General features: G+C 42.5%; 1 protein-coding gene across 1 annotated transcript in view; it reads right to left on the reverse strand.

The window, feature by feature from the left end:
* mark2b (MAP/microtubule affinity-regulating kinase 2b) overlaps positions 1–7,786 on the reverse strand; it is a 41,278-nt gene extending 33,492 nt beyond the window's left edge. The window contains exon 1 of the mRNA XM_031850961.1: positions 6,520–7,786. Within this exon, the coding sequence (XP_031706821.1) occupies positions 6,520–6,570 (51 nt within the window). The 5' untranslated portion in view covers positions 6,571–7,786. The remainder of the gene's footprint in view (positions 1–6,519) is intronic.
* Positions 7,787–11,426: the final 3,640 nt, after the last annotated feature.

An 11,426-nucleotide genomic window follows, 5' to 3' on the forward strand; every position in this document is an offset into this window, starting at 1 on the left:
CACACACACACACACACACACACTATATAAAAGGAAACTTTGAATACATGTGTTGCCTCAGGTCAACAGGGAACTAATTTCTAAATCCTCGACCATAGAGTCTAGAGTTTATCGTTTTAATTGGCAAACCTTTTCCTGCACTATTTAACATTTCTAATGCTCTATAATGAATAGCCTATTTCAACCCGCCCCCCCCAGTCCATTTTTAAAACTGTGCGACATCTTTTATTTGCACTTCGGGTGATGATTTCCAAAAAGGCAGAGGCCGTCATCGGAGCCATTTATAGCTTAAAGCACAGCACAGAACACAGTCTGTGACTCACACTTGTAAAGATCTTTTGGAGACAAAGCGGAACATTATTTCATCATACCTGTGTCACGATAATAAATCACGTAACCTCTGCGTAAGTTTTTTCACAGCTAGGAAGATTTTTCAACATTTAATGTTAAACCGAAGGCCTAAGAACCTGTTTATCCCCCAACTATTGCACCACAGCTCGTCAACCACCGGCCAACTGTAGACTTAAAAACTGAGAAGCTTTTCAGTCGTAGTGCTGATGTGTGCTTTCAGCTCTACTGGCTCAAGTCTCGCTGCAGTGCAACACTGAAAAAGCATTTAATAATAGTGATCTGCACAATGTTTCCAATCACAATTTAATACATTTTTTTTGCTTCCCTGCTCCTTTGTCACCTCTTTTGAAACTCTGCAGGGTTATTTCTGATATAAAGTATCTATAATACATGCATACTAGCTTTACAGAGTCTTCACACACACACACACATACATAAGGCTTAGTATATTTGTGAGAGGCCCCTTACTTTAGCAAGGTGGTGCCACGCCGAGTCTCAGTTTGCTGTGAATGTAGAGTCGTGTGTGTTCTCTAGAACTGGATTACCCTAACCTCCTAGGTATGTGTATATTTGTGTGTGTGTGTGTTTGTGTCAAATCAATTCAGAGCTCTTGTTTGCTCTGTTGCCGTCACAGTTGGGACGCGCCGCACAGCACTTCCTTGCGTGCCCTCGTTGTGCTGCTATGCAACTGTGTGTGTGAGCCACCAGAGCAAACAGGTCTGTGTAGCTTTCACAGGGTGGCTCAATTGAAAAGCTGATGAATACATGTATAGATAGACGAGGGTACAGGGTTTCCAGGTTCGGGCCAAAAAAGACCAACGCCTCAAACTTTTCCTTTAAAAAAATAAAAAAGGCAGCTGACTTAAAGCACGGAAACAAAAAGGTGCTATTTCATACAGTCAATGTCATGCATCGGCTGTGTGAGTATACGACTATTGTTTAGGCAGTCATCTAACAACTAAGTGGCTTATCACCTCGGCTAAACAAATTTCGTGTGGAAACCCCGGAACAGTGGTTTTGAGAGTACGGTTAAATTACAGGAAGAGTGTCACCGTTATAAGCTAAGTTAGAGTAGGCGTGATGTTTTATTACAAATCCTATTTTGAGGAGAGATATAATGAAGCAACTGGGTCTGTAATGTCTTTTGGGTGTACACTCCCTTAATCAAAGATAGGGAATTAATAGCCCGATAACGACAAGTTCGCACTATTTGATGTGAACCCCCACTAACCCAATTTCACCATTCTGACTGGATTTCTGGATCGGTGTGACTCAGCAGAACGTTTCCTCCGAAGGACGCAGCTAATCCTGCAGGATTAGAGTGGTAAAAGGACACACGCTAAAGCCACAGAATCAAGTAGTTCAACTAAAAGCATTTAAAACGAGTAAAAGACTGTTAAGCAGGTGAATCAAGTGGAAGTAACGTCCCATCAAACATCTCTGACACGGACTGCCTTCGCCCTGGAAGACATGTTCAGGATACTAAGCAGCATTACTAACACTTGGAAGCAGCATAGAGTGAACAAACAATGGAAGGCTTGAATGTTTGCCACCAAACACAAAAGCGCATCTTGGAAAGCTAATTTGATTTTAGACCAACATATAAAGCAGTTTTATCTTTACTCTTGCACAGTTGTTTCCCCTCTACACGATAATAAAAACGGCAAGAAATACAACTTGGGTTTGACTCTCAAATCTGTGACAGTTGAAGCAGTTCTCGCGACTATTAATTAAACCTTTACTAGAAATCAAAACACACTTTTGATCACAGGAAGAAATCCCAGTTATTCACGGCACACTGACATCCGATGACTAAACAGAAAGAGTGAGTTACACTGAAGCAGTGAGCAAGAGATCCACACGCCTTCCACTGAATGACGTCAAAGCCTTCACATCGCAGGTCTACAGTTAGCTGCCACACCTTCCACTCAGCTCGACTGGAAAGGCCTGTTTTACCCCGCTCCTTCAGACAATCCACCACACACACACACACACACACACACACACACACACACACACACACACAGAACTTCACTGCATTGTTGGTTAAACACGTCGGCAGCACCTGCTTGTCCTATATTTAAGTGTCTTCCGGAAGTCCGGAGTATAAGTAGGTAAAGGATCACAAAACTCATTAAATCAACACGTAATTCCGATCCAATTAACAACTCACTGCATGTGTCTGTGTGTGCAGAGGAAAGAAAAAATGAAGGGCAGCTAATGTGTGTGTCTGTGCCGGCAAATGTGAACATGATGTAGTGTGTGATCCACTGTGTGTGTGTGTTTGCAGCAGGTTCTCTGTTGCTAGGGCCCTGTCTAGCTTTGTCTTTCTGTTCATCTGCCTAGTGACTGGTCTGGTAAGGAGAGAGGCATAATTTATGGTTTCCTGGGCGTAACAGCAACGTGTATGTGTGTGTGTGTATGTGCGTGTTTTGTATAGGTTGCTTACAAGATGATTCATTCAATGGGGCGCAGGAATAAGGACAGGCAAAATAGGTGAACCCCGGAATATCAAAACACATCCTCGCCGGGATACCTGTGTCAATACTCTCACACGTTCAGCGGTCCTCTCGCTCTCATCTATATTACATTTCCAGCTCAACAGCTTTCACACTCCTAAGGCGTCGGGTGAAATGCATCAAACTGTGCTCAGCCACACTCATATTTCCAAATACTATGTTTGCTTTGTCTTCTGTTGCTGTGGTGCTCAACGGCATTTTGAACCTGCAAACTGTCACCATTTCAGTCATGGTGCAGGTTACAAAGGTCAAAGGGACTTTTTCCTCGCCTTCAACCAGGTCGGTAAGGCCGGCCTTTAACTCCTTCATATGGGCCACCTTGTGACTTTGTAATTTATTTCCTTGTTCCTCGTTTAGATTTCCTTTGTGGACGGAGGGGAGGGTCTTGCATAAATTAAACGTGGATACACTCAATGTAAAAATTACAATCGAGTCCTAAATATACTTCAGTCAGATTATCGTCTCTTATACGTGGCTGCTACAAGGAGGAAATATCGCTTGGACAAATGAATGGTTCAAATACATCCCACCTCCATGTGCAGAGGATCCAGCTTGCTCGGCTAGTGTGCAACTACCCAAACAATGAAATGGAGGATGAAGTAACAATTGAAGAGGCAGACCAGTATTTCTGGCTGCATTAGTCTGTCTTTTCAGAAGATGTGGCTCAACAAATAGAGAGGGAACATTGTAAAACAGGAAATCAGACAAACAACTGATCATGCCTGGGGAAGTTGACGAAGAGCACGAAGCTACGGCAAACATTGTAGTAACCGTGCCTTTAAAAACCCGCTCTGTCCTCGTGTTGCATACAAATTCAAGGTATTCAAGGTTGAACCGGTGTCACACTGATAATGAGTGCCGTGTCCAAATAAGTTCCTCAAACTAACAGCCAGCACCTAACCTTGTGTAGCGACACGTCAGATCAAAGCCACTCGACATATCTGCCGTTTCACACCGTCGGAAAGATGTCAAAAGTCACTTCACTACCTCTGACAGCTCTCTTATGATATGGGCCCAGCGGCTGTTTATGATGACAGGACGGTAGTCGGACCAGGTCAGTAACTCTTACAACGCCAACGTCCACCAGACCGGCGTAAACATTAACAGCTGGTCATGTGTTAAAAAAAAATAAAAAATGCTTGCAAACTTTCCATCCGAGTCAAGTAAATCGCCAGATAGCGAAAATGTGCTTTACCTAGCGACACATTGACTAATCAGATGAAAATATACTGACGGGAAGAGTCATGTCAACACTCAACCCGTCTTCATGTCCGGTGCCATTTTGTCCCGTATCTTGAGACCCGACACCAAAGGCTTTCTATACATGGCCTTTAAAAACAGACTGTGTTTGTGTGGGAGTATCCATGTGTGACCCTTAGCCTACAAACCCAGTTAAGGACTTGTTGTAACCCCAAAACCTTTTTTTCCATACACCCCTAAATCCTCACTAGGTCGCTGTAAGAGGAGCAGGGGGGTGCGTTCAGAACAACAATAGACCTGCAGCAGAACAACAGAGATGCGTCGCTAAAAGCTACACAAACAAGGCACACCAGGAAGTTCGGCTCGAGGGTTATTAATTACAAAGATACTGAACTTGGAGTGTACAACTGTGAAAAGTTTTCACAGGAGCAGCATATCTCCCTCCCATGAATTCAATGAGGAAGTTTGCCAGTGTTGATGGTTAATACTCGCGTGTGTGTTCTATCAAAAATGTTCAAAACACACCAAACTTCATCTGTGACGTCAGCCTTAAAAACTCCACTGGATATGAAGAGGACCAGTGTGTGTATTTGAGGCGGCTACAGTCTAAAGACTCCTATAACCAACTGCATTGTTTCTGACCTCTGTTCCAGGTAAGGGTGTAGCCATGTAAGAATATGTATGTGTCATCAACCAACCTCCCAAGTCTAGCTGTCGATCTGCTTTCCTGCACACTGTAAAAGAGGCACTGATCCGTTGAGCGAGACGAGCCGGCACACACGCAGACACTCAGTGAGATCATGGTATCAACAGACAACTTCTGTCAGCATTGTATTTGCACAAGAAGCGAAGACAGACAAAAAATCGTTGAACCCTTTGAGTCTCCGGCACTGAGGGGCTTCCCTATTGGCTGGTAAGAGCGGAGCTACAGCGTGGTTGGCTGTGCAGCTGCAGTTGTACACCTGGGTTGGGCTTTCAATGTGTCAGGTAGTGAACTGTTTGACAGAGGGTGCAGCTCTTGGGACGGATTGAAAAAAAAAAAAAAAAGTGCAATTCAATAACGCCTCCCTTATTTATGATGTCATAATCTTTTAAAAGCCACGGTCAGTATTTAACCAAATGTATTTTATGATTGTACATCTGTTCTATTTATGTTGCTAAACTCATCAAGGCTACTGAACAACTGCTAAAACAATGCATCACGCTAAAGCCTCACCGCAGCTACATTATTATACCTACAGATAGTCAAGCAACACAAATATAGAAATGGGTTTGCGTCACACACACACACTGACAACACCCACTGGCTACTCTGTCAACATGTACACACACAAGTGTTTCCATCCAACACTCATAAGAAATGTTTCGTCACATGATGCTAGTCGACAGCTGTCCAAGTAAAGCAGGTCTTTGTCTGTATCGGAAGCCGTAATGGTTTTCATGTGAGTTTCATTCATCATTACAATGAATCTTCAGTGGAACTGTCAACAGGATTAAGACAGACGCTGTCTTTGAATAGGGCTTTATTCCAGCCTTCCAATAATGATTTACAGAGCACAACCAAGTGGTTTCTTTGTCTTTTAAACGCACTACCAGTGTGTGAGTGTTTCTCAATTCAACTGAATGAGACATAAACGTGCATACTTTTTGAATCTCCAGCTTGCAATATTGCTCCATGTATTTATGTAATAGTATAGAGTGTTTAGAAGCCCTCTGGCCTCTTGATGAGGGTCACTTGATTTAGGTCAAAAGAGGATATATTGTTGTACGGGGGGGGGGGGAAATCGAAGGAAATTAAATAAATGTTGATTCTAATTTAACACCTGGGAGCCAATTTTAAGAACACCTCTCAATTTAATCTACATCTGTTCCAGATGTGTTCTGGACCCCTTAATATACAATTTCTTAATCAATCAATGAACGATCCACCTTGTTTCTTACAAGACTACATAAGTACCATAAACTTTGAAAGACTTTTCTTTTACAACACAGCCACAGAGGCTTCTTCCTCACAACAACAACCAGCAAGTGCAGCTTTGTAATCAAGATCGTCCCGCACAAATACAACTTTTTCTTCCCACAGACCATAACTGTGTGGGGACTTTAAAGTCATGCTTGCACTACTTCTGTTAACTATAAGGCATTCATGTGGAACTGTGAGACAGGATCGTCTGTACTGAAACAGGTCAAAGTCCTGAAGAGTCAAGTAGGAGGACATGCCCTAACACACAGACTAAACACAGCCTTAAAATGTATTATTCTATTCTGCAAAGAGTGGGAAATCCAGTGCGAGTGCGTAGGCAAGCTGGTGAATCACTGCTGTGTGGCAAAGACAACAGAGACAGAGCAGAGCCCTTTTCCACAGCAAATAAAGATTATATTCTTATGTAGATCTATGTGTAAATATCAACTATAACATACATTTGTAAAATGACCTTAAGAGTCTTACCTGTCCCGTCGAATTCTCAATGACTTGCACCAGTGGGGTCCTTGTTGACATTTTTGATAGACTGGAAGTTGCCAAAAAAGGGAACAGTGAAGCAAAAACGACTCGTCAGTGTCTATTGTGCATTTAAAATCTGTCTAGCTTGTGGTGGAGGAAAATGTCCAACAGATGTCTGGTGCTAGCCAGCTAGCAGCACGACAGATAGCCCGTGAATCAACAAGTTGAATCCCACATCCGCGGCTAGCCGAGTTAGCTAGCTAGAAACTAGCTAGCAGCGACCGCACGGCCCATGTTTGTCAACAAGTACAAAACAGGAAAAGCTAAAAAGTGTCTTCTTTAGCTCTCGGTGTTGGTGTGAACACAGTTTCCACTTTAGCATGTACCAGTGCCGAGGGTAACCAGCGAGCTACCAGCCTGGTGCTCTGACGTCTTGACCAGCTAGCTGCTCGGGCTAGCTTGAAGAAAAGTTGGGGCAATGGTTGTATTGAACGAGACAAGGTTCAATTATGTGGCTAGCATGCTAACCTGTAAGGTTGCTAACTGAGGAAGCCAGAACTGTCCCCGAAATCTACATCGAGCGTTTATCCAGCGTCGTTTTCACAACAAGGTGTCGACGCCTGTTTTTTTTCTCTTTTTGTGGCAGAGATGGTCTGAAATCAAATCCGGGGTCCACAAACTTTCAGGCCAAAGTTATTCCCGGCGAGGTCTTGACCTTCCCCAACTCACACAAAACTATTCAAAATGTTCCCAGCGAAATATCCAGGGGCAGGGTATCCAAAAAAGACAAAACGCAGCACCATGTAAAATGGTCACATGGCAGGTGAGAAACACGAATCTGTGGCGCTAGTTAACTGGCTGGCCGACGTTAGCCCGTGTAGCTAGTAGCTAACTCGGTGTTTCTTTCGAAGCAACGCTAGCTAGTTAGCTTATCTTCCTGCGGCCGCAGAGCAAAACCTCAAAACTCAAAATCCACGGAAATCACCGGCGCTCTTCCCTGTGTTGCGTGATTGGAATAAGGTCGTTCAACAGTGCTGCACTGCAGAGAGGCGATAGACACCAGTCCGTCGGTACAGATGCTGATATTATTCCCGGAACCAGCCGACTGAAGGAGGAATCATCAAGTTGTAAAATCCATTATTGGTCAAGTGGGGTGTTCTTGTTGGGAGGTGCGTGTCACGGGCGACAGGGGGAGAGAGGCGAGGAGCTGCGCCCGATCGAGTCTATGCGCACGATCCTGCCCTGATACCGGAACAAGCTCGCGGCAACATGGCTGCTTGCACCACGACTGGGAGGGGAGGGGAGGGGAGGGGGGTCGGTCCGCGTTCGGCTCCACTCGGCTTTTTCCGAGTCTTTTACTGGTTGAACGCGACTCCTCCAGGTTGGTTAATGGCAGGTAGGGGTATTGTGTCTGTAGCTTTAATGAAGATAAACCCTCAGACCAGACCACCAGAGGCCCCAAATGCCCCAAGTTACCTCGTGTGTCAGTTGGTTTTTGGGGAATTTGATTACTTGCAAATATGTAGCCTACCACTTAAGTAGCCTACATTACAATATGATCTGGGTCCTTGTGGCCCTATCTTGTAGAGGGGCCCTGTGTTAGTTCAAATTGTTTGCACAGGGGCCCCGAAACAAGTTCATGCATTCATGTTTATATATATATTTTAAAGATCTTAAAATGTAATTATCTAATTATTTTGTTGCATTGCTGTTGCTGGTGGTGTGAAAGGTGCTGATGATTCCAGGGGCCCACATAAAATCCTGCATTCCTTCACAGAGGCTAGAATCCCCAACAACAAGTCTCTGAGGGCTCTTTACTGTTTATAGTTTTGATACTGTGCCCAAAATCTTCAGTATTGTCCCAAAGGCATTTTTTCTTTTCACTTATTCATTGCGTTCCTGTCCAACTTTTTAATAGCAGCACACCAATGAGTTCACAAGCAGGGGGACCTTTGCTGACACTGGAGATCCTCTGGTTGAGAGGTAGTTTCGTCGAATGACTCCTTCTTTTGTCAACCAGACAGATTGTTTGTGTAAAGTATAATCTCCTTCTCCATCATCCCCATCCTCATTCATCTGAGGCCATAGCCAATTATTAAACCCTCATGTGGTTGAGTTATGAGTCTTCGTTGCAGTCGTAGAAATAAAGTGCCATTTGTAAATATGTGCCCATAAATGTGACTGTGAGACGCTGACAGCCGGCACAGACATTTTCAAGTTACTTAGCAACAGCCACGGACATGATGAAGACAATATGGCTGCCGTTTGGAAAGTGGTGATGTGTGAACTCTGTCAATCAGGAGGTCTGCAGAGACCAGCCACGATGCAAAATATACACCGTTCGCACAATGCAAAGGATGTTAGGGAGAAAATAAAACAGAAATCAGGAAATGAAGCTTGTTAGTGATGACTGGGAGAGCATCCAACTGGCAGGATTTCCCGATGAATCAAGGGGAAAAATGTATCACATCCCTGATGATGGAAGGAGTGTGCGTGTTGGGGGACGTACACTGTTAGGAAGACAAACAGTTTTCACTGCATAAAAGTGTTTTCATACAGCCTTGCTACTGTACCAGAGGGAGTCACTGGGCCTTTCTTGTAACTTATCAATCAGTAAACAGTCAAACCAGTCCAACTGACTTGGCAGAATATGTCCTTTTTTTTCTCCTTCATTTTCAGTGTGATGGCACTTGTCCATGTTGACGGTGGATCACTGGAGAGCCGACGTATTTTGTGACCAGCGCTTTGAGACGAATATGAAAGAAAGAATGTGCACAAAAATTATATGCCACATGAACTCAGTGACTCTACTTTTTCTTTTTTTATATATTATTTTGACACATTATTCATGGCCTGTTTGAGTAAGAGTCATGCTTGTTGCTGGGGGAAGATGTGCTTTAGTGTCGCCATCTGCAGGATGCCTGAATATATTACAGTGTAATATCTATCTATCCATCTGTCCGTCTGTCTGTAATGTGTATACCCCACAGTCCATCCTGAGACTATTTCCTGCTGTGTGTCCCATAAATATTTGGATGAAAATGCTTTTTTTTTTTGGCTGCCATACTTTTGCTTTGGAGAAGAAATGACACTCTGAGTAGGAGGACTGTTAATTGCAGCTGATTTGAGGTTATTTTAAAGTCCTTTTGGATGAACATAAAATAACATTAGTCTCCTATTTCAGGGTGCCAGATTGAGGCTGTCATGACAGTTATTTTTAATATGCAGCCAATCATTTTCTGTGTGGAAGCTGGCATGCTGTACACATAACCAGACTGAAGACTGCCTCTCCAGCCTTCATGCATTTTAGTTCATCTCGACAATAATCAAACTCACTCTGTGGCAATATGCGGATCTTCATTACTGTGACATCACAAACTCACCAGTCAGACTTTTGTTTTGCGTATCAAGATACTTAACCAGGAATACCACATAGAGCTTTGTGACTTTATTACAACAGAGGATCCATCACAGTGTCACCTTTATTACTTTATTTAGGCATCAATAAAAGTAATTTAAAATTGAATTCGCACCATTTTGGAGTTAAACCTACTGTAATTGCATGTAGGTTATTTGTAGATGTACATTAGCGGTCGGTAATGTGGATACAATCCTCTATCGCAGTATAAGTAATATTGTTTGGGTTACATTATATCATGATGTATATATGACACATTGTCCAGAAAAATCAATTGAACAATTGTCAATGGATAAAATGAACAGACAGGAGTGTTTGCTTATTTGTGTGATCCAGCTCATTAAATACCTGACCAATTAAAGTACTTCATCACGTTGATTAGTCAGTCTAATTAGACGTCTGCTCAGGATGAATGTGGGTGGAGCTGTTTTGGATTTACAATCACAGTAAGTGCATCATAATGTACTGCAAGTAATAATATAACTGATTTCTCTAATAAATAAATAAAAAACAATGAATTCAACCACATTATCTTTAACTGACTAGGATCAAAGTGATGAAGACTTTCATAGTACATTAATAAGTACATTGCATATTTTATGATTTGCAGTAAAAGCAAGACTTAAAGGGAAACGAGGAAACTGATTCACTTTCTATTGGAACCTTTTTTTTGTTTAGGAAGCCAGGCTTTCCTTTGTATCACCAGAGGAAATGCCACGGAGGAGGTGGATTTTGCCAGTCTGATTCCTAGTTAAATACCGGACAAGTTGTTGAATAATTTACCAGAGCAAAGCAGCTCGTGCATGTCTGTCTACATCTACCCTGTCACACAGACAGTATTCATGTATTGTACTTATTCAAAATCTTGCTTCTCTAACATATTCACCTGTTCTTTTGAAACACTTAAGTCGGATCACTAAAGTTGATCAGATCTTAATTAACCCTCATGGTTGTTTCTGTTCAAGGGGATGAACAAGCACGGAGACATTGAATGTGCCGCTAGTTTGTACATTAAATAAGTGGGCACCTCCCGGCTGTATTATCCTATGAATATATTAAAGTTTTATTTTAAAAACAGCCACATTCATGACACCATTATCAGCTTTTCAGCAGAAAGGAAGATAATCCCTCTCGAGCTGCACTAATCTTTTATTAAAATGTCTCCATTTAGCTCTGTTTCTTTGAAGATAGCATCGGTGTTACTCCGCTAGTCTGACATTAGCTCCCGTTAGTGTTGAGTTACCGGGCCAACAAGGATGTGACAAATAATGGGCCTTTCCTGTTGAAGTGTCAAACCTCATTTAAATTACATCAGGTTGACACTACTTGGTATAAATCGTACCTCACCGTCTCCTGTCAGACTAAAAAAAAAAGTGCGTTCATTATTCTGCAAATGGAAAAGCTTGAAGTTTAAGTTCTGCTTACTTTCTTTATAGAGATGTAATTGAGCAGAAAGACAAAATGTTCATTTAAAGGAAGATTTTATTAAGTAAAG

This window comes from Anarrhichthys ocellatus, unplaced genomic scaffold (assembly GCF_004355925.1).
Source record: "Anarrhichthys ocellatus isolate YVR2014 unplaced genomic scaffold, GSC_Weel_1.0 scaffold11, whole genome shotgun sequence".
NCBI lineage: Eukaryota > Metazoa > Chordata > Actinopteri > Perciformes > Anarhichadidae > Anarrhichthys > Anarrhichthys ocellatus.